Source organism: Archocentrus centrarchus, chromosome 17, assembly GCF_007364275.1.
Source record: "Archocentrus centrarchus isolate MPI-CPG fArcCen1 chromosome 17, fArcCen1, whole genome shotgun sequence".
NCBI lineage: Eukaryota > Metazoa > Chordata > Actinopteri > Cichliformes > Cichlidae > Archocentrus > Archocentrus centrarchus.
Window position 1 is genome coordinate 29,788,845 of NC_044362.1, and position 25,148 is coordinate 29,813,992.

Genomic DNA, 25,148 nt, shown 5'->3' on the forward strand with positions numbered 1-25,148 from the left:
CTCCAATGAAGATGATGATCCAAGGAATATAAGAGGAACCGAATTAAATATTAATCGGTAAATATTGCGGCTCCTGGCTGCATCTTTAGGTAATGATCCCTCTCTCAAAAATAATGCACGTCTGTGCAAACAACCCTAATGGTATTTGATCCAGAAACATGTAATTCTCAAATTCATTTTCTCCCTTCCAGTCTGGGGACTCACTGGTGCGCAGGGCCGAAGGTGTGACCTCGATCTCGCTGGCGGCCTGGTAAGGTTGGAAAGCAGAGGCTCCGCTGCCTGCACTGAGGTCTGCAGCGAACAGGTCGGGGCTCTGTGTCCCTGTGGAGCTGGCGCTGGTGCCATCACCTCCATGATGGGGCTCCTGTTCATCATATATGGCTATTAACTGCAGGAAGAAGTGGAAAAAAAACAAAAAAACAGGAGGTCAGATTTCAGAAAGATGATTAATGTTATACTGGGATGTGCTGGAGCAGTAGAAGAAGTACATCACAAATAAATAAATAAGACTTATATGATGGAAAACTGCTGGGGGGGGGTTGCTTTTGATGACCTGATGACTGACAAGGCGAGCTCTTTTTGTGGTGATACCTACAGATTTTCACTTGAACTTGACATTAAGAAGATTTGTGCATTTTTTTCCCCCCACATTTGAGACTACAGAGGAAAGGAGAGGCTTCATTATCTGCAAATCTGATTTTAATCAATTTAATCCAGGAAGAAGCAAATGAGAGTAATTGCAACACATCATACTATGTGATTTTGAAGGTAGGCATCAACACCAACTGAACCACACTGGCACAAAATCGGCTCTGTTTGGTATAATCAGGAAGCCTAAATCATAGCTGATGTGCTATAAATTGAGAGGTAGCTGCCTTGAAATTGGTCCACAGATAAATAGAAGACACGGTGGTCCTTCACAGCTCAAATGCACGAGGACCGCACATAAAGTCCAAAGGAAAATTGAGGTGATTTAGACCCCCTATTTTATTCTATGACAGAGACACTCATTATGTCCAATCATATTCTCTCTCCACTCAAAAAGCTTCCACGCTTTCACTCAACATCTTTATGTTCAAAGCTCTTCTCCCTTCTCCCTCGCAGATCTGATTAATTCCAGCCTCTGCAGAGTCCCTTTATTAGATTAGATGAGATTCATGCCATCTCTCTGTGACTCCCACCAGGCCCGGGTATGTGTTCAGCTGGCTTCAGTTAACCGAGAAGAAAATGAAAAATCCATCCAACATTTGCTGATTCAGAGGATGTGATCTAAGCGTCCCCCATGGTGAGATCTGATGTAGAAGCATGACTGTGATAAAGTTTGCCCCCAAATGCACAAAATATTAACCACATTCAAAACTAACACAGATGCCGAGCAGCTCAAACATCTTCACTTCATTTTATCTGGGTTCATTTACACGATCCCGACCGAAGGAAAGGCCTGAACTTTAGAGAAAAACTGACCAAAGGCCCCGAGGCCAAACGCAGCTAATTAGAGACTGACAACCATTTCACCTCAGGAAAAATATACATACTGTGCTGCATGTGAAAGGTTTTGAAGTCCTCTTTGAACATCAGTAATAAGAGTTTCCAGGTCAGGTTTATCAGTTTCATTTAGTGTTTTTCAGAGTTTTTAAGTTTAACAGTTTAACATTTACGAGAGGAGAGAACTCAAAAAAAGGGAAACATTTCACTTCTTCAAAGGAAACAGTTCTTTAATCAACTATTTTAGTTGCATATGTATCGCTGGACATGAGTGCTTTTAATATAGTAGACTAGAGCTAATCAGTAACACTCAAGCAAAATGTAATCACTGCAAGTGAAGATCTCCACGTAAGGAGGCTGTAACAATGCAAAGTATCTCTGTGAGTGCAGTTAAAGTAGAAAGCTTGTGCTCTGATGAAGCTTTGTCACATTTCTATAAACGGTCCTTGATGATAACTTTTTTTTGGGGGTGGGGGGTGTTAAATTTGGACACTCTCTCCTTTGGGAAGCACGGCTGCAATTTTTAGACTAATCCCCCAAAGTTCTGATCAGACACCTTGCAGAAACACCGTGGACATCCAACTTGCACATAGAGGAGAAGAAAATCTACTTCTTCATCAATAATGATGATGATGATGATGATGATTTGGGATTTTGGAAGAGTGCATCGCAAATGCACAAGTGGTCAGAATAGGCCTGACTCTGACGACAGTCGAGGGCTGCCTTCGGAGAAAATCAGCCGAATTTCTATCAAGTGTGGTTTTTGATTTTTATGAGGGTAGACAGGAAACTTTACGATCACACCTCGTACCGCTGTCTTGAGAATCTCTTAAGCTTATGAGCGTGCAGTAGAAAATGACAGGAGGGCTTTTTAAAACAAACAAACAAAAAATAAAAATACATAGCAGGATATTTGTAAGTGTAAGCGATGACTAAATTAAATGAAACCAATTCCAGTGGCAGAGTCCTTGTGCTTCTATTGCTGCAATGATTTTTACACCACTGAAACCTAAACAGCATCTTCATCACACTAACGATGAAAAGAAAATGCAAGCACAAAGTATTAACACTTCAAGGCCGTTCAGGCTGCATACACTGCAAATTAAAGTGCATCAAGTTCTCTAAAATCACATCTCTTAAACACAGACACACACACACACAAACAAAACAAATATGGCCAAATAGAAAGAATGCATTCACACACACACACACACACACACACACACACACACACACACAATTACATTTAGAGACACAAACACCCACAGAATCCATTAAAAACACACACATACACCATTCAAATCCAACGACCATTTTTCCAGCACATTAAACCTTCATTTCAGCCACATTTAGCCTGAGAGCTGTGGAGTTTTATAGCTTGCTGGACAGGCTCCCCTGGTGAGAGAAACAGACTCTCGAGGGCACACACACACACACACACACACACACACACACACACACACACTTAAAAACATTTACAGACCTCAAGACTCATTTTTCCCATTAGTCCCTTTACATAAACGCAAACACATTTACTTCAAATTAGAGCTTGCTACAGCCAGGGGCTAATGTGTGCACACATTAATGAGGGTTATGAAGGTCAAAGGGCAAGGCTGCATCTGTTACAAGGCTGTATGTGTTTTTGAGGTAACGAAAGAGTGAATAAAGACAAAACAGAAAGGAGAAGGGGTGAAAAATAGTAGAACGTTAAGTAAAACATAAGAGTAGCTGTGTGTGCTTTAGTGAGACTCATGGGGAAAGGGAGTGTGTGGTGTGTGTGTCTGTATAAAACTTTGCGAGCGTGCGTGCGTGCGTTAGACTGACAGTAAGAGTACTTCGTTCCTCCCTCATTAAATCTCAGTTCAGGCCAGAAGGGCTGAGTCAGCAAACTCCCTGCCTCCCCGGGCTCCTCCCCGAGGACACCACAGAAGAAGAACCCTCAACCCCATGCGCTTTTTCAGCCCATGTGGCTGTTATTACATGGTAATCAGTTCAGCTGCAGTGGGCACTATAAATGTGTTCAGGCTGAGCTGATCTGATATCACTGAAAGTAGAAATAATCGGTGGTTATTATCAATGCAAAAATAAAAGCAGGACAGCGCTGGGATATCTGACAGAGTGCAGCAATCCTAAAAACCTGTTGAGCCACGCAAATGTTTGCCGCTAAAGACATTTTGGACAGATCGTTAATCACATTCGCCCGTTATCCCTGACACGTTTCTCCTCAGCTCATCAGCAAGTAGCAGTTTTAGGAACATTATTATTCTACGGCCTTACGCTCTCATTCTTTGACAACTGAAACAGCCTGCAGGGATCTCAAAAGTTTTTTGTATCATTTAATTATTTAAAACCAGAAAGTCACTGGAAGCATTTGCATCGCATTGTTTTTCCACACAAATTGTGCATGCATGGGATCATTTGCTTACAATACATACATCCATATGCAGATGAGTCTGTAGTAATAAATAATTTTCAATACAAAAACAAATGCTTGCTGCAGGGAACACCAATAAGTCACAAATGTTACAAGTGTGATAACTGCTAAGAAACATTTTAACTAGTAAAACACGCCTCAAGCGCTGAGAAGGAATAAATGCTATTCAAGAACAGTCACCGTGAGTACCCCCCACCCCCCCAATAAAACAAGAAAAATATGCATTAAAGTCTTTTAATTTGCATTTGCATGAAAAGTTGACTCCTGTTGGATTGCGGCGGGCAACATTCCCCAAACTCTGGGATGGTGGAATTTTTTAGGAAGTAACATCATGAGCAGAAGATTGAAATGTGATATTTCTGACCAACATGTCCAGCATCTGAGGCTGGATTCAAGTTTAATATTCTGCTTCAGTTTCATATAACACACTAAAGCACACAGTAAAGTAAAAAGTAAAAAAAAAATATATATATATATCCATTACCTATAATCTGAGTTGACTTCTAGTGTCTCAGTGGATTTGGCTTTTGACTGCTATTTCTTTACATGTTAAATAAGGTCAAAAGGAACACCATCAGTTGCCAGACTTTCCCTGGAAACAAACCAAACACGGGCTTTAAATAAGTGAATATGCTGTAGCTTCAGCAGCACCGGGCAGTGTCATGACTGACGGATGCTCCCTCGAGGTTTCATGTTATTTCTGTTGGAGCTTTTGAATTGTTGTCTGTGAGCTATGAAACAGCCCCGAGTCAAAGCTAATTGCTGAGGTTTGTTGACAAGCACAGCCCTGACCCTGCCACAAGAGAGCTGCACAAACACATACGCACACACGAGGATGCGCGCGCGCACACACACACACAGCAACAAGGGTGACATCCAATTAGCGAAGTTCTGAGCAAAACAGAGGACGCAGAGCGAGAATTAGGTGTTGATTGGTCTGTGGAACTCTGTCAGTAAGTTGAAGACAATAAAAATAAGCATGTAACATGCTGATGGAGGCACTAAATGCAGTTTTTCTCCTTTGTTTTTTTTTTTCTTTTTTGGGGGGGAGAAGTTCCAGAAAATAGGTCCAAACTTCAAACTTAAATTTTAGCCAAACCTGTTCTCTTTCAAAGTAATCTTACTTATCGAAATCACAATTATATTTGTAATTTTTCTTTCATTAAATTGTGGTAATAATAAGAATATGCTGATTGCAAACTTCACACCTTCTAATACTCTTAGAGAAATATTAAAAAGTGCTTCAGATTACTGGGAAGAACTTTTTTGGTGATTATTGTGTAGCTCTGTAATTACACCTCCAGAACTCGAGCTGACGTGAGCTTTCTACGCACTGTTGATCTTCTGCAATGCCCACTGAGCTGAACAGAATAAATCAGAGATGGAGCCAATAATAAACAGACACACACACACACAGACAAACAAAGAAGACAAATTGGAATAGACTGAGTTTACACACAGATTGACAAGAGCTATTACTGGTCAGGTGACTGGACTGGATTTATATGGATTTAGGTCTTCACATGGTAAAGCGGGACAGTCACATTTATTAGAGGCTGGACCAGGCTGACAACAACAGGTGCACACCAGGTGAAGTAGTGCCCAGTTCCAGTCCTCATCTGAACACCATCAAATCAAATACCAGAAAAGCAAGCACTTAGCTAAGAGGTATTTTGGCTTTAAAACTATTAACGATACAACAGCTGTTTTATTAGTGTTGATCAACTGAGGAATCCACTGTTTCAGGACAAACTTATATACTACTGTAAGCCTTGTAAAATAACAGTAATTTCCATTTTTGCAATGCAAACAGGAACACTGTTACAATTTTTAATAAAAAGGATTATTTGTCAGGTAATTTATGGGCAATACTTTTAACAGTAGGTTACTGTTGTTATCTCTATTACTGTAGTTTCCTTAGCAACAATGGCAAGGTCTTATTATGGTTACATGTAAGCTTTTTCTCTCACATGGGTCCAATAAAAACAAGCTGACGGTCTACAGTGCCTCCCTAACATAAGGTCGTACAGCCTACCTAGAAATGCTAGTTTGCCTTCTTTCTGGAAGGTTCCCCTAAAAATCCCTTTGTAAAACAGATCGATGTGACAACTACGGGGCAACTATAACAGTACTAAAGGTAATGTAGTAACAACAAATCGCTGCAATTTGAAAAAAGAAAACAGTTACTACACCTAACGTGTCACTGGGAATTTTGTATGTAACAGCAGAAATTTCAGTAAAGAATAACAGTGCAGACATGAACTAATCTGAGTGACTGAGTACCGCAGTTTAATCCAGTTTTATTTATATACTGTAAATTCACAACAATTGCTTCAAGGCACTTTATATATTGTAATTTTAGAGATGTGTTTAAGTGTATGGATTTGTTTAAGTGGACGTGTCCTTATCTACTTTTAATCAACTCGCATCCCTTTTCTTGCACTTATGTTCCTCTACACGCCAAAAAAATCTAACAATTACTGCAAAGCAAATTACAGCGGAAAGTGTGAGTCAGTCCACTTTTCAGCAGTCACTTGCAGCTCATAAATCATCATCATAACTCTGGCTAGAACAATATGCTGGCAGCCGGGCCAGAGAGAGGAAACCAGGGGTTTCTCAAAGGGGAATTAATCCTTGCGGATGTGTGTTGGGGAGAGGACTGAATTTAGCAAGACGCAGTCACTGCTTGCGCCACATCAGCAGTTGCCCATTTTTATTTCATCAAAAATCCCCAAGCTTATGTGGTGTGGCCGTCCAAAAATTACACTTGCCTTAGTCCTGGCTATCAACTCCAAAACATAAATCTTTCCAGGCTGAGCGTCCATCTATTGAACGTTTGATTTATCCCCCCCCGTCACATAAAATAACGTCACATCATTAGAATTTCACACAGAATTATATTCCAGCAACAGACCACATCATTTCCCCCCTCATGTCAAGCTCCACGCTGCATATCCTTTGTGTTCGTTCATAAGATTTATTGAATCTAAACTGTATATATCAATAAAAGTAGTCACACAAAATGAAAGTGAGCAGGACTGATTATTTGAACGGAGGGGAAATTCTGCTTGTCACATACACTGCAAGTCACAAGAAGACACGAGAAGCTGGATCCTGAGAAGATACAACATGTTTGTGTTTGTGTCACTAAAACTGTAAGTGAAAGAAATACATTTATTTCATTTATAAATATATTTATAAATAGACTTAAAATTGATTATTTGTGATTTTCCTGATTTTCTTGCTTAGGCCGTGTGCTAACTTCTACCAACTGTTTATGCTATTAAAAAAAAAAAAACTGCTAAACTGACAACTGCTGAAACTTACGATTCCTAAACAGGCTGCAATTTTTCAGTAGCCTAAATGATTTAAAAAGACCCTGACCCAAATTAACTGGAAGGAAAATACTAAAATCAGCACATCTTCACAGCCAAAATCTGTTTAAAATTAGTAAAAGGGGCAAGCGCCCTTATTAATAATGTCCTATTTCTACTTGACCTATCTACTACTACATAGAATACGCATTCGTTTGATACCTGCACTATTTAACTCAATAAAAGCCCAATTCAAAAAAAAAATGGGAAGCTGTATAAAATGTAAGCGAACAGAAGGCCAATCTCATGAACTAACAAATGTTCTATTGCGAATAAAATATGGATCTATGACCCATAAACTCATATTTTATTGACACATCATCAGCTTCAGGCAACTGTTGTGATCTGGCACTCATTAAACTGAATTGCATTCGGTTTACACTGTATAGTTTCCCCAACTTTTTTTTTTTTTAAGAATAGAGGTCTAATTAGATAATTAGATAGTGTCTGATAAATTAGAAATATGTCAAAAAAGGCTAAAGTTACAATCCATAAGTAGTTTGATACTGAAACCCTACTTTTAGTATTTTAATTATTACACATTTTCCATAAATCGGTTGCCCCCCCCCCAAAAATCACAGCTCCCATTGTTATTAGGAGCCCTGACATGTTCCCTTAAAGAGACTCTTTGCCTGGACTGACATAAGGTAACATTTAACTAATTATTTTTTTATGTGACAAGCCTTTAATCCATGGCCAGTTGTGAAATTATTAGTAAAAACTAGTATTTTAGTCTGTGTTATCTACTTTCAGCAGTCAGAGTACGCACTCATTGGTTTGCTGACAGTCCACAATGAGTTCCACTGTAGATTGTGCTGGAAACTAAAAACTAAACATTTAATAATTAAAGAGAGGAATCAAAATTTTAAGGAGACAAATAATGGCAGGTTATTGTAAAACACATTAATTGAAAAATCGCCACCTGTGGAAAAAAAAAAAAGTGCTTAAAACCAAAGCCTTTCAATTTGTTGGCACAACACCAGGTTGCGTCATGGGAGTGAGAAGGCAAAAAGAAAAGCTGTCAGAAAAATGAAGGACGTAACCGCTAAACTTTCACCTACGCAGCTGTTTAATCCGAAGCACGTTGTCCCGACTCTCCTCTTAGATCGAGAAACTGCAGCCTGGAACTGATTTTCTTGGTTACACACTTCATGTCCAAAGTGCTAGGTTGCAACAGGCCTTTTCCCAAAAGCAACAGTCATCAAAACCCTCACCATCAGCTTGCCAGAGCCAAAAAGCACAGAGTGCAGACAGGCAGTGACCAATGTTACTCCCGGGTCAGTATACCACACTATTCATGTGAGGAGTTAGTTTCACAATGAGATATCTGGTGATGGGAGAAAAGACTGGACACATCATCAATTTTACAGAATGGTTGCAACTTAAAACTTACGATGACAGTATGATAACACTTTAAGTTTTTTAAAAAATGAACTTTTTATTTGAAAATGGATATATACTTTAAAAAGTGACACAGATATTTATTTTATCATAATATTAATTTCGTTTATAAAATCTCTGAGGTTTGGGAAACTGGAGGAACATGACTCTTGACAGGTTCATTAGGTAAAAGTAGGAAACAGGCTGTATATTCTGTCTTTCTCTGGAGCCCAAAAAGGGGGAAAAGGCTGTGACAAGAGTTATAGTTACACGGTTTCTGCTAAATCAGTAACATATATACATGCAGGCAGCGAGAGCGATTTATCAAAAGTTGCAAAAGAAGAGGTTTGATTTGTAACTTAAGAGGCTCAAGAAAGTTTTCAATGTGGCCATTTGTGGACAGCTGTACAGCAAGACTGCACAAAAATAAAAACAAAAACTCACCAACTTCATCAAAAACAGTGACAGATTCACAGATTTATAGACAAGAAAGATGCGTGTACATTGTGGTATATCTGGAAATTTCACACATATTCATGGTAGGGTTTTCTCCAGCTTTTAATAGCAAGGGCAAAGCATGTGGTGTGATATACAGCCTCTGGTACAAATCCAAGGCCTTTAAAATGAACTGGAACAGTGCAGACCACCTTAATTCCCAGGACACCAAATACTGAAAATACTGGTTGGGAGTCAGGCCCTGATTACAGAGTGTTTTTGACAGGGAAGCCTGTCTCACAAAGGCAAATGCCGGTCCCTGCCGGTCCGCCTCCACCTCAGGATGTCTCTGAGGGCAGATGGGGTGTGCCTGGGGACCTGCACAGTAGCCACAGAGCGACAGAGTCAAAGCCAACAGTTAGCTGGCAAAAGAATAACAGGTGAGAGACCCCGAGCAATGGGGAAACAAAGGCGACCATTAATAAGAGAGATAAGAGATCATCTACAAAATGTTAGTTTTACTTTTTCCAGATACATCTTGTTGGCAGAAACCTCACAAAGACTTTGGTTTCATACTCACTAGGAGCAAAAACCATAATCAAAACTGAAATTTGACCCACAGATACCTGTGAGAAATCAGTTCATGGCAACACACAGATGAGGCTGTCACTCTTGTCACATACGGGTACATGTAAATGAACCCCTTAAAGTCACATTTAAACACACCAGGTAAGCCTCACAAAGATGTTTTTCTAAACCTAACCAAGTGATTCACAGTGCTTGTATCTAACCAGCTCCACTTTGTTTGAAGCTCCCACATAAGATGCAAATAATGGCCCTCTACTTAACAAACTCTTTAACCAATCCCCCTTCAGCATCCTAATGTGGCTACTGTAGCTCTTTCAACAAGGACCATAAAGACAGTGTGTCAAGGGAGACAAAGTATCCAACTGAACAGCAGTCTGCGACGTCCTCAAATGAAAACATTTTGGACAGTCTTGGATATCAAAATCACTCGCATCACTTTGTCTTGGAGTTATAATGCCATTCTTCTAAAAACATCTGCTCTAAAAGTTCATAACTGACACACTTGTTTTTCTGAAGTTTTACTCAGTATGTTGCCATCTCTGGAGCATTTTAAAGTGTATTCAGTCCCATTTCTACATTCTTGCATTAGCTTCATAATAAAGTTGATGCAAGAAATGCCTGATATAACAAACAGTCTGAAGTTATTCTGACACAGCCACCAGATATCACTCTAATCCACTCACGCCCTCATATCTACAAGTTTCAGAAAGACTAAGACTTAGTGGGAAATCACTCAAGAACAACTCACACACGAGCAAACTAGACAGAGTTTGCAAAGCAGATTTGGAAAGCGCACTATGAAAAGCAAATATGAAACACAGTCAAAATGTTCTGCATTAACCACCAAACATCCCTTTTCCCTGCATACTTGTACTTTGTTTTCTCGACAGTGTCCAACTGCATAAAACAGCAGAAAGTTCAAGATGTCTGATTGTTTAAAACTTTCTCTGGCTTTCTAATCTCATTTGACTCATTTTTGTACTCAGAAAGCATGTTGTAACAATTACTTTGGGAGCTTTTATGGGAAAGTGTTAATCTGAGCAGCACAAGCCAAAGAGGCAGTGGTTTGGATGTGTGACAGATGTGACTAAGATTAGCTGAGGCTGGCAGATGAGCAGCGCAACCCCAAACTCCCACAGAGACCGGGTGAGCTCAGACAGAGCACACTGTGACCTTGATCTCAACGAGTTTAACAAAAAAACACACACAAAGGAGAAGGAGGAGATATCGCAAACATGGGGGAATGAGACCTGACATTGCCCAGGTGTGAGCTAACCTTTCCGGACAAAATCAAACATCCAGTTTCACATTCAAAAAACTATCTGACACAAAACACACAACATTACAAGAAAACACAGATTTAGGATTACTATGTAACAGAACAATCCCAGTCACACTGATGACCTACTATCCATTTCACTTTAATCCAGACAATGGAAAACATGTGGAGGGAAAGCAGAGTGTAGCCTGAGTCGAGGCCAAAGAGACAAATGAAAAAAACGGCAATCAGACGGAGCCAGGAGGGAGTGAGGCACTGAAGGTAATTCATTCTCCAAAATGAGAGCAGTGCTGAGCTGTGACTCGTATTCCCTGAAAGATGTTCCCCTAGTACACCGCTTTTTACTCAACTCAAGTACTACTGAACTTTGGCCACATGCATGACAGAAATAGTACTGGAAGTTAGCATGAAATGGCTGAGCTGGAAGCTGCTTGCATTTACAAATTAGCATATATATTTTTTGTTTTGTTTACTTGCAAAACATACTTTTATATTTAATTTTAAAAAATGCATCAAGTTGAAAGAAGGTTTTGGAAGGTAAATGGTAAATGGATTGGCTCTTATGCAACAATTTTCTACTCTAGAGGAGCACTCAAAGCACGTAAACTCTTAGTTTATTAGTTAAACACAAAGCTACACCCATTGCGTCACTTAGCTTAGCATAAAAACTGCAAGCAAGAGAAAACACTCTCCCGCTCTCTGATACAGTCACAGTACACAGTCAAAGCACACGAGCACCTCTGTAAAAGCAGACATTTCAACAGTTTGCTGGTGTGGAACATTCAGGCGTGTGTTAACACAATGCCAAGGAAGAGACATCAGCAATAATCTTAGAGAACAAATAAACAAACTGTTCCTTCCCATCAGTGTGGGAAGGGCTATACAGCCATTTCCAAACAATTTAAAGTCCATCATTGTGCAGTGAGAAAGATTACGCACAAGTGGAAAACACTCAAGACAGTTGCTAATTACCCTGGAGTGGACATCCCAGCAAATCCACCCCAAGGTCAGGCTGTGTAATGCTCAAGGAAACTGCAAAAGACCCAAGAGTTACGTCTCAGATGCTACAGGCCTCAGTTAGCATGCTAAATATTAAAGTTCATAACACTACAATTAGGAAAAAGACTGAACAAGTAGGGCTTGTTTGGAAAGGTTGCTTTCTAGAAAGCATCTCTCTAAAAAGAACCTTGGCTTCATGGCTTAGGTTTGAACAAACCACAAGACCTCTGGAACAATGTCCTTTGGACAGATGAGACCAAAGTAGGGATACTTTGACATAATGCACAGCGCCATATTTGACAAAAACCAAACACAGCATATCCGCACAAACAACTCATACCAACCATCAAGCATGGTGAAAAAGAAAAGAGTCAAGGTGTTGCAATGACCCAGTCAATATACAGACCTCAACCAGACTGAAATACTGTGTTGTTTATAATACCAAATACATTTATCAAGTTATGTTACCAAGTCTTTTTTTTTTTTTTATTACGACTAACATATTTTTTTCAAGTAAATCAACATACATTTCCAGACTGGCCATTCAGTATGGGATGGACAGTTGAGCCAGGGTGCTGGAGAGGAGAGTCCATCTGTTAGTCAAACCTTGGATTGAGGAGAAACAATGTGGGTACAGTGATGCTGATGTTGTACCAGTCCGCTGTGGTGACGAGAGAGCTGAGCATGAAAGCAAAGCTGTCGATTCACCGGTAGGTCTACGTTCCTACCCTCACCTCTGGTCACAAACTCTGGGTAGTGACTAAAAGAAGGAGACTGTTGATACAAGCAGCAGAAATGAACTTCTGCTGGACGCTGGCCAGGCTCGCCTTTAGTGACAGAGTGAGGAGTTCAGTCATTTGGGAGGGATTCAGACTAGAGCCACTAGTCCTCCACATCAAACAGAGCCGGTTGTGATGGTTTGGACATCTGATTGAATGCCTGCTGGGTGCCTCCTGGGCATATCCTAGTGGGAGGAGGCTGCAGGGTAGACCCAGGACACACTGGTGGGATTACATCTCTCAGCAGGCATGGGAACATTTCAGTGTAACCCTGGATGAGATGGAGGATGTGTCTGGGAAGGAGGAGGTCTGGGCTACTGCCTCTGCAGTAGCCTAAGTAAGTTCAGTAGGATGAATGGATGGTTCATTAGGTATCAGTATTCCTAATAGTGTTCTTTTTTGCTGTATTTAAATCACTCTGCAAGAACAACCAATAATGTTTCACCAAACTTCAGTAATTGCTTAATTAATATCTGCTAACTAGTTCTTTGTAACTCAAATATTTGCTTTATTGTTTTTCTACTGCTAAAAAGGGAGAACTGCCTTGTAAATCTGGTTAGATGAAATAAAAGATTTCTTTATTGACTCCCACTGGGGAGTTTCATTTCAGGCTCATCTTCCCTTGTCAAATTTGAAAAGCCTCGTTCTCAACTAAGCCCCATCTGCTCATTCACTTACCTGCGACTACTAAACTGGCTATTGGAGCTTTAAAAAACACAGTGTAAGAGTGCTGACAGTCTCTCCGCCGGGTGAGAAGTGTGTTTAATTTAAGCTGCTGAAAGCTGATAGATGTTGGTACAGCACAAAAAAAAAAAAAAAAAATCCACACGAAAGCCAAGCAAACAGAAACACATACACACCATTTCCTATGGCCAAAAACCTGACCCTACACAGCAAACCCATTTCTGAAACCCATGTAAGAGTTTGATGGGTTTTGATCCTCTGGTTTGATGGGTAGAACAAAATACTTCTACTGCCATGAGCACAGCTTCTTTTCCCATCAAGGTTACCCAAAGTAAAAAAAAACCAAAACATTTATATTGCTTTTTTTCTAGTCTTACCATTCAACTCACTGACTGCTTTTTCTACCTTGCATCCAGCCAATTTGGAGTCACCAGAGTAATGCTGCACCGCCATGCTGACAAGTTTTGCATGTATATCAACAGCATACAGATTCTGGCATTTAGTATATACTACAGATTGTAAGAAGAGTTCTCTTCTATTTCATTAATGCTGGAAGCAAGACAAACTAGGCCTCACCACTTCTTGAAGCATAACATTATTTTGTAACAAATAAATAAATACACGCATACATCTATGCTAACTGGCCTATTTTTATCAACTGTCCAGAACTAAAAAGGTTTGGGGGGCTTGAAATCATGTTTGTGAAATCTTCACACCGTTCTTCCCAGTTGGGAAGCTCTTCCTGCAGGATACAGCGTGTGAGAGCTGCAGACAGTTTTGATACAGCAGGCTTCAGGGCTGAACTATGGTGACCAGTCTCTATCACTTCAGTTACCAAAGTAAACAAGCCAGGCGAGCTAGAGCTGCTGGCTAAATATATATGATATGACAGCTGGAATAGGCTCCAGCCCGATGGATGGATGGATGGATGGATGGATGGATGGATGGATGGATGGATGGATGGATGGATGGATGGATGGATGGATGGATGGATGGATGGATGGATGGATGGATGGATGGATGGATGGATGGATGGATGGATGTTTATGCACCATATCTGGTAAATCAGTTGTGTATTTGTAAGGCAAGCGCAACTGATTAAAAAACAAAACAAAACAAAACACACACAAACAGGAACTAAACATTAATGCCTTTTCTGTCTCATTTATGGGATTTTACATAAGGTTTGTAGCAGTGAACTCGCTCTCAGCAATATATATTTTGAGCACACAATATAGAGCCAATTGCTATTTTCCACCTACCCCTACTTAATACTGACAAATTAATACTATTTGGATTGCTGAATACAATTTTAATCTGTATTTTCAAGGAGACCTTATCCAGGAACCTCTTCTATTTTTTTTGTTTGTTTGTTTTAAACTGTCAGTAGGTGTGCAGCAGTATGAGTCATCATCAAAACTTCAGCTCTTACCTTTGTGTTCGCCTAGAGGAGGGCTGACTCCATATCTAGGCTTAGCATTTATATTTGGAACTCACATTAGACCAAATAAACTAAGAGCAAATTCAGACCAGAACCACACACACACACACACACACACACACACACACACACACACACACACACACACACACCATATCTTTGTGAAACCTAGGTGATCTGATGGGGAAAGCACCGACACACTTTACGTCCTGTATTGATTTCCACTCCTGCAGAGATAAGGTTGAAAAACAGACAAGGACTCCTTTAATTGAACGGCCACAAAGACACTGTGTGTGTGTGTGTGTGTGTGTGTGTGTGTGTGTGTGTGTGTGTGTGTGTGTGTGTGTGTGTGTGTGTGTAGACGAGCTGGTTATACATAGTATGTTGTGGGGGTTGTAAGTTAGCAAACTAATGAGCACCATACATCACGTGCTATCACTGTTAATCACACTTAGGGCTATATTTAGCTATTTAACTTTAATTACCCGTTTCTATAGAAAGTAATCAACACTTAGCAGGCAATACTGTGTGCGAGGATGCACAGTATATGTTTTACAGGTATGCATGCTTTAGCTAAGACAACCTGAGCTCTTGGGAGGAATCTGCAGCTCTCAGCCAAAACTCGTACAAAGATTAGCTTAGGCCTCAGTCACACAGGCCCAGAGACTGATTAGTTTGTTTTTGTGCATGTGTGTGCATGTGTCTCTATGTTTAAGTGTGATAGTGAATGAGTCAGTATGTGTGTCTGTAAACCTTTAAAAGGTGCTTTGATGCAACGTTTCCTGCTGCAGAAAACAGGCATTCTGATCATGTAGATGTTAATAATTAATGTTTTTTTTAATTGCCTTTGTACAAAAATAAACACGTAGGCAGTAATATCAAAAAGTACAATTAGAGGTAGACAAAAAAAAGAAAAATAAGATTTAGGGGGGGGCAGAAGAAGGCAAGAGAAGAAAAGAAGAGAAACAAGGAGAGAAGGGGGGACCAGTGAGCAAAGGATAAGGAGACACTCAATATAATAACACCTTAAGATGTTCCACTACAATAGACATGCGAGATCTCAGACAGTTTGGCAATGAGAACCAGCTTTCAAGATCATGGGAGATCTGCACGAGGGTATCCTCAAAATTAACCTCGACTATCTTCTGCAAGGATGCTGACACACTGATGCCCAGATATTTACAGATATTAACCACTGGTATATCGGATGGCAGCGATATGGCTTTCACTGGTTCATTCAAGTGTAGAAATGCAAATTTTGTCCAATTAATCCTGTAACCTAATATGTCACCAAAACTTTTAAAAATTGATAGAATGTTAGGAATAGACTCCTCTGAGTTATATAGGTCTGAGTAAAAATTATAGAAAGAATAGGTTTGGTCAGCATGGAGCCACTGCTTGATCTAATAGAGGTGATGTCAGGAAGGTGTTCATTGGGCTTTAGTCTTAAAGCAAACAGATGGCTGGGCCTAGATCCATTAAAATAATACAACTGTCATATTCTGTGCATTAAAAATTCAGCTTTATTAATGTTAATAATAATTCAGTGTCCAACCCAACAGCCCCAGGTCAATGGCTCAGTTTAACTGGCATATGAAGAAAAAAGTGGTTTATTTTTATATTGTTAAATATCTATATTTTATTTATATTTTACATGAATCAAAATCCACAAAAATAACAAGACTAAAGCCTTGAAATAAAGTCTACTACACCCCATGCCCCCCTTTAGACTCACCCCTACTTGCCGCTGGTATCGCTGCCATATAAAGTAGGATGGCTGCCAAAAGCCTTTAGCAAGCTGCTTAATTTAAACATCGTATCAGACAAAGTTAACAGTTCATCTCCATATTTTAACTTCTCTAGCTTTACTGTAGATTTTCGCCGTGGATGGGAGCAGCTACAAAGTGAAAGTGAAGAGGGTAAAACAAAGGGAAGATGGGGAGGAAATAGTCAAAGAGGGTAAATTTGACTGAAAAAAAAATAGATGCTAAACAGAGAAGAGAGTAAGGGGAAACAACTCGATAAATTTGGATAGAAGACACTAAAAAGGGGAGAAAAGGAGCAAAAAGGAAGGAATCCATAAGAAAAGGACAAGGAGCAAGGAGATGATGGGGTTAGCAGAAGAATGAAGAGGAAGTGGGTGAAAGGAGGAAAGAGGCGAAACCAATCTTCCATGAGAACGATTGGGCGGAAAGAGCGCGAGCTCTCACGATGGAGCCGACGGTGCTTTAAACTAAGCTGTTTCTTCACAGAGTCTGGCTGCGACGCTCAGAACACAGTGAACTGGACAGATTCCCTTCTCCCGTTGCCGGGAATTATTCTGTCACTCCCTTGGCCTGGACAAGTGGTGATGGGAGAAGTGTTAGTGTAGCGTGAGCCGAAATCAGTGTGTGTGTGTGTGTGTGTGTGTGTGTGTGTGAGAGATTGCAGCAACACAGCTGGCAAGCCTCACGCTGGCTTGAGTGTTGTGGCATTTTCTGTTGCACAATGAAGCAGCCATCAGCGAAGAGGAAACCACTCTTTTTTTTTAGCAATAAATCAGCTGAGGTAAAGAAGGTGGGAAGTGAGGGGAGGCGGGGGTTGATGGAAGACTGAACGGGAGAACAGAAAGGAAGTTGAAGAGAGACAAAAAAAAACAAAAAACAGGATTTTATAGGAGTCCGTTGATGTTTTAAAAGCCCTAAAGAGTCCAAACATACTGTATGGCAGGAGCAAAGGGACAACACTTTAGGGTCTTGTAAATATTGGTTTTTCAAAGCCAGAAGTGACCACATTTGGATGAGAAGGTGAAGTACCACATTACCAGCTAATATGTTGCCAGTTGGTTATCAATAGCCCTAGTGAATGCTAATATATAAATACATCACTAAAATGCACCCACTGGAAAAAAAAAAAACAAACAAAAGAAAAAACAGGCTGCACCCAGCAAGCCGCACACTTTGTCAGAAATCTGCACTAAAAATGCTCCAACATCACAAACACAATCGAGAGGTCCAGTTTTTCTTTGTATGTTTGCAATAGTGTCGACAGCAATTCTTCCCCCGTGGTCTTCTTTCTCTCTCCCTCTTGTGATGGTCAGTGTAAGACTTGTTGGGGAGCTTTTACTGCAATCACGGTAACAATCGTGGTCACCTGGCTCCTCTCACCTCCTCTCCACACGCACTGAGCATGTGTCTGCGAGGAGGTGCGCTAATAAGAGCAGGGAGAGGAGGAACTAGCGTGACCATCACTATGTAGTAGCCTAATGATTCACACTGAGCAGAAATGAGTCCAGTGCAAACAAATTACATCAGCGATGAAAATACATATTTATTTTAATCTTTGCATTGTCATTTACAGTACTGTGAAAGTGACAAGTGATTTTTTTTTGCATTTTTTTTTAGATGTAATCAAAAAGCTCTACAACGCTAAACATTTATTAAAGAAAAACAATTTGAGAAGCTCTGCATCACCTCAGAAAACTACTGATATTAATGGCAGCGGTGGCCATGAAGTGTGTGTGTGTGTGTGTGTGTGTGTGTGTGTGTTTGTGCACAGCCTGTGTTCACACACGTTGGCTAAAAGAGTGATGACATACACAGGACTTCCATGTGCTAGTTCATTAATCATACCAACATGGTATCTGGTATTTATACATTATATCTATACATTTTATTTTACAAAGAGTACAGATTATTGATTAAACACTGGTATCAAATTGGTACTCTGAAGAGCTGAAGAAAGTTATTAGGAAAAAGTGCAAGCCTACTTATTATTATTTAAAAAGGTGAGTTAATTTGGAGGATAGGTACTAAAAATGTGTAAACAAAATGCTGATATATTACCTCTATTTCAAATAATCAAGCATATGATGGAAGATTAACTGTTGACCAACTCCAAGTCTAAAATCCTTTGTGAAAGGCAGTGCGATATTTCTCTTAACAAGGTTTAGAAACCTGGAACCTTTTACATTTGGACGCTCCAATAAAACACTGAAACTATTAAAAATGATTTGGATGAGAGACACGCCTTTTTTCTTCTAACCTGTCTCTACTCAGACTGCTCCACCCCAAACCTGTTCTCAGAGTCCATGTAGAAAAGTATTTGTTGCATATACATATTGGTGCTCAAAAAGTCAGCTTGGCATCATATCCTGCAAAAATACCCATGTCCTCTTATCCAAAACAGGGAGAAAAGTAGAACTAATTGCCAACATTTACTGCTATTACATGCTTTTCAGCCTTTAAGTACTACATGGTAGATTTCCAAAAACTGCACCACCATAATCTCTGAAGACATCATTAAAGAATATTTTCAGAACAACTATTACCGCTGAGCTGTGTGGGCAGTAACCCATTATAAATAAAATAAAGTCCCAGTCTGTGTAAGAGCAGCACCAGTGGGAATGAAAGTGCTGATACTAAATATGTTAGTGCCTCACGCTGCCCTTCAAAACTCTGCAGAAACACTTTGCGTTACGAAGGATTTAGGGATACTTTCAAACTGCACGTCTGCGTCATTAGACAGCATCTGCGACTCCGTGTGTGTGTGTGTGCACGTGTCTGTCCGAGGATTTGAAACCTCAAGATGTAAGACTGACCCACATATGCAGCCGTTCTCCAGCCAGGCGGAGGTCTCACAAGCCTTGCTGTAATTGAGGGCCAAGGGAGCACCTCAGGAGTGACGGCCGCTTAATGAGAAATTATAGTTGTGCTGATGCTTTCAGAAAACCTGACTCCATTTGATAGTAATTACATCTCATATGGTTTCATTATGCAACCTCCTTATTTGGATTAGGAAATATTACAACTGAAATAGGAGAGGATAAACTCTGCTGGGATTAGCACTCATCTGAGACCCCCCCCAGCCCCTTACCAACCCCCGACACACACACACACACACACACACACACACACACACACACACACACACACACACACACACACACACACACAGAGACAAATGAATGAGGTCTGGTAAGTGAATTCATTGGTCATTACTATATATTTTACTCAGATTACAGTCATCAGTCCCATTGCAGAAGAACAGCTGATTTAAGATTTAGTAAAGATTCCTTAAAAAAAAAGTAATGTAACAAAGTGTCTCAAAGATGATGACACACACACACTGGATTTGTCTTGAGCAATAAAAGGATGCTTTTTTTTTTTAAACTGGCTTTATGCATGTCTTACAACTGGCTGCATGGCTTTAAAACTGGGTTTGAAGGATTTTGTGAAATTTTGGTCTTCCTGTTTTCTTCATCCTGAAAACTTCCTTTTTCAGAAGCTCTTTTAAGCTAAAAGAAAGGTACAACTCTGAGTGAGCAAATGCTCAATCCAGAGCACAGTGCAGGCTCAATTACATCATCTATAAGGACATGAATAAAAGTCCCCTAAATTTTGCTGTTGACCAATTTGAGGAGTGTTATATAAAATAAGCTTTAATTTGTCTGTTATTAGTGTCCTTTGATTGCTTGAATACTTTGGATCTAACAGACTGTAGATCCAAACCAATGTAAGAATTTTAGGACCAATAAGGATACCAATTTCCGATATATTGGCCAAATTTTTTTTTCCTTACAGGCACACAAAACAAACAGTTTTCCCTAACATTTATGTGTAGTTATTCACTTGTTTCCCCTCTTCCCGATTCTGCTCAGATCAGCTAATATCAGCCCACTGATAAGTCAGCCGGGCGCTGATAGACCGTCAGTGAGAGTGGTTGGTTTTTGTTTTTGAATGGTAGTATGTTTGTAAATTCACTTATTTAAAAAGCCAGAGTGAGGAAATGGTCTGCAAAGCTTCACTACTGGAACTTAACTTCAAGAATCCATTAATTATAAGCAGCTACATTTTTTTTTATTGCTTGGGTTGCTCATCAAATAAATATTTCTCTTTTTTTTTTTTTTTTGTCTGAATTATGACAAAAAGTAACAGCAGCAGACATAAAAAAGGACCGACACATCAATCTTTATTTCACTTTGGGGGGGAGGGTTGTTTCTGTATCAGACTAACTGCTTTTATGACCACTGTTGACAGTGGGAGACCTAAAGTTTGCATAGAGAATATTTCAGGCTGCGGTAGCTTTCCCATTACCAGAGATAGTGCACTTGAGATTTAAAGTGCTTCTGCTAAGTCAGAGGTAAGAGCCAGTGGATTTGAGGTGCAGCGGTATTAGCCCTGCAAGTTTAGGCTTTAATCCAGGCCAAGGTAGTGCAGACGTCAAGGTTTTCCTTGAGTCTCTCGCTTACACCCACACTTACTCTCGAGAGGAAACACACACCCCCACAAGTTAACTCTGCAGTTTATGAGTTCTAACCTGCATACACACCAACACAGAAGTTAACTCTTACCTTAAAAGAACCCAAAGTTTCCTCATCTCTGTCTCACACACACACACACACACACACACACACCTCCCCAAACCCATCATCAAATCTCTGCCTCTCACCACCTCCATCCTCAGGAGAGGAGCCCCAGCACTGAAATCTAATTAAAGGCTCCATAAGCAGAGCTCAAATGAAACTGTCACATCAAAGTTGCAGCTGGGACGGAATGACACAAATCAATAAGACGGAGAGCTTCGGCAGATCCCCCTGCACCCTGGAGACTCCTGAGCGGACCTGGGCTGGGATTAGCCCAGTCATACTCCACTCTGAGCGGAGGTGGGAGGAGAAAAGGCTCTTCTTTGTCTTTTATTTTCTATGTCTGCCCAGCAAAATCCTGATTTAATTAAGAGCGTGAGTTTGATTACTTTCACCTTCGTCACCGCGAGCATGGTACAGGGTCAGTTTCTATGTCTTTGACCTAAGACATTTTATTTCCAATTCTTCCCAAACCAAAGTCACCCAGTCTGCTCACTACCACTCTGTCCAAGCTGCTGGTGTGTCATAGAAATGCACAATGCGTCCTGTGGTTTTGATGCCACAATGCACAGGGTTTAGGCACCAGTTTGATCCGTCTCTGCCTCTTTGTGCTCACTTTAAGCACACGGTGCAAGCACCTTCTTCCAATAAGCAGGTTTAAGGTCATGACAGGGCACAGCTTAACAAGACGTTTCTGGTACATAAACCTAACAAGTGACTGAAAGTGAAAAGAGAGTAAAAACAACTGAAAGCAATGAAGTACAAAACTCAAAGCATCCAAACTTGTGATTTTCTCCGCCGCCAACCCTCCGACCTTTAAAAGAGGACCGCTCTGTGTCTAATACTGCCGTGACCAGTGCAACGCCAGCAGCATCTTAACAATAATCTTTGACCCTGTGTGACAAAAATGTGTCAAGTTCCAAAAAAAAAAAAAAACACAGACAGTGAAGAAACCTAATGATACTGCCACTAATTGCCTTATTCTTATGTTTTATGTGCATTATTCACTCAGAGGTGTCCAGTGCAACCACAGTCAGACCTAAGCAGCTCTGCTGAGCAGGTGGCTGATTAAGGCATTTGCTCAAGGGCACACTGATGAGTCACCTTTTTGTCTGCATATTTATCCTGCTGTTCTGGGAACTGCACCAATCACAAGCTTGGATTTATAAAATCTGGGTAAATTCTAGGTTCTGACAGGTGCTGCAAATTAACATGAGTCACCCCGTCTACTCGCGTCATTGATCTATTTAAAAACCCCGAACAATTTTCTGAGTGCAAATCTAGTTGAGAGAGGTACGACAGCCGAGAGGGAAACTTTGACTCTTGTAAACGAGATTCTTATATCTGTTTTATTTGTTTTACTACCCTACAACATGAAACGCATTACTTTTTAATAAAGTGTGCAGCCATACCCTGGTGCTCCGGGTGCTGTTCAGAAAGTGAGAGAACATACTGTAAAGTGGCCAAACTTTCAGTCTGGGTAAATCCCTCAAAAACTAGCACACTGCATCAGAGAGCAGAGGATAGCATTAAGGTGAAATGTAAGCTAGCCGGGATTTCTACATTTCATTTCTGATGCAACTTATCAAGCACGCTGCATGCAGCAGGTTCCAGTGGATGTGCAGGTGAACCGGGACAAAGGTTTAAAGGATGGAGAACGACTTACCTGCACGGATGAAAGTTGAGATGAGAAAAGAGAAAGAAAATACAAATGAGTTTCTTTAATTACTACAATTATGTCAGATGGTTTGATTTCTAAGGCAATGCAGTTCTTATAATGCACCCAAAAAGGTGCAATTCTACACACGCACACACCGAATCTTACAGTTCACAAAGAGAGAGCCGAGAGATATTTCAGACAACATCAGCTTTTATTGGCCAGGATTTCATTCTGCGCTGTGTGAACTAATCTCCCCCGCAGGCTTCAAACCTAATTATGCATTACACAATATTAAATCACCAAACAACTAATGCATTGTTTTGATAGTTTCCATACTAAAAACAGTGGGGGCCAAACAGTGGGGTTTTTTTCCCCCATTTAAATTATTTAATTTGGAAGTAGAAGGACAAAACCTTTTCTGCTGAAATGTATCAGTTCTTGTTCTGTTAGCTTAAAGATTTTTGGACTTCTTTCTCACAACAAAACATTGTAACAGCTTGATTGACAGTGTGCCGGATAAATGCAGGTTTTTCCTGTGGTTTGGGGAATTTGATGTCTTCTGATGTGACCATTAAGAAACTGGTATTCAATTCAAGTGTTAGAGGTTAAATATGCATCTACATGTACAAGCAATCCTCTTGACTTTAGCAGTACCTAAACAGCAGATGCCCATTTAATACAATCATTTTTCTCCAATATCCCATACTTTTCCTATCACTTAGGGAATAAAAAGCACATTATGCTACTCTCTGCAAAGTAATTCTTGTCCTAAAAGACACCGATACTTAACTGAATACCAGGGGAATGGGAAGAGTGGTGCTGACTACACCGCCCTTGTTGTTGAAATAAGCACTTTCAGTCTCGCGCAGACAGCAGAAACCTGACAACGATACCTTACACAACGGCCATTGTAGGAGGCAAAGCCATGAGGGAAGAGCAAGCAAATGGGCTAATTTGCTGTGTGAACAAAAGGATGTCGGTGACAGCTCAGCAATGACACATTTCTGTTGCATTAGGGATAGAGACGGGATTAGAGAAGAGCATGTGATCCCGTCTTGTCTGGCTCTGATCTCCGTGGAAAAGACGCTGCATGCTTGACAGAAAAATGTCTACAGAAAACAAAATAATGGGAGCAGCAACAGACGCCTCTCCTTCACTGCATTTATCCTTCATCCATCCTGAAGAAATACTGCAAACAAAAGGCAGCACGTGCACGTCACCTTTGTGGATCACATTCAGCCAGTAAAAACATGGTTTTTTATCCCCTTTATTAGTAACACCATCTGAGCTGACACTACACAACTCCCTCCTCTCCCTTAAAATATTTGGGATATCTAATCATAAACTGCAATGATCACATTTGATATATTTATATCAAATGTAGTTAAGTTATGTTAAGTCATCTCCAACTCTATCCCCCCCTGGTAGAACTACTAGATTTCATATCAGGGAAAGGAGTTTCAAGAATTCCAGAGTATAAAGCTGAAACTATTTAAGAAGCTGTCTTTAGTCTATATTTTTTAAAAATGTGAATGGGTCTGCAGCATCTCAGGAGATTTGTGAGAGGCCCGAGCAGAGCCACAGGACTTGAGCAGCAGTTCTACTTTGATAAATGATGTATACTGCTAGGAAAAGATAGGCTACATGGTTTGGGAAGCACCCGGTTTATGAGAAAAGCTAAAATGTGAATGAAACACCCTGAAACCTCATTTGAGCCTTTCCCCAAAAACTCAAGCATAAAAGCAAAGTTGTGTATTTATCCTCCCCTTTTAATCCAAACTGAGCAGGACTTTAATTTCTGGGGGAAAATATATTTATTCAAAACACCAACATAACTATACTATTCTACAGTATTCCTAAATACGGTATATATAGATACATTTTTTTCCCCAGGTTTGCAATCTGTGGGGAGAGAATGGAGCGTAAGATTGATAAGACAGCATGTACAGTGATGTGAAAGATGTACCAAAAAGAGTCAAGCGTGAACACAAAACTATTAGTTTACTGACTGAGCTTCCTACCCTCACCTATGGCCACAATTTGTGGGTTGTGATTGAGAAGAATCAAATCACAATGAAAATAAGCTTCCTCACCCTCAGGGTGAGGTGCTTGGAAGAGGCTCCGCGTAGAGCTGCTACTCCTCCATACTGAAAGGCAGCAGGTGTGTGGTTCAGGTATTTGCCTCTTTGATAAGACATTTTGGGCACGTCCAACTGGTAGGTATTCCAAGGCTGACCCAAACATCCAGGAGAGTTAAAATAAAACAT

General features: G+C 40.3%; 1 protein-coding gene across 5 annotated transcripts in view; it reads right to left on the reverse strand.

The window, feature by feature from the left end:
- The window catches only part of pard3ab (par-3 family cell polarity regulator alpha, b), a 188,165-nt gene that overhangs the window by 97,533 nt on the left and 65,484 nt on the right, over positions 1-25,148 (reverse strand). For all 5 annotated transcript variants that reach the window (XM_030751153.1, XM_030751152.1, XM_030751151.1 and 2 more), the window contains exon 3: positions 205-388. In XM_030751153.1, coding sequence (XP_030607013.1) covers positions 205-388 — 184 coding nt within the window. The remainder of the gene's footprint in view (positions 1-204; positions 389-25,148) is intronic.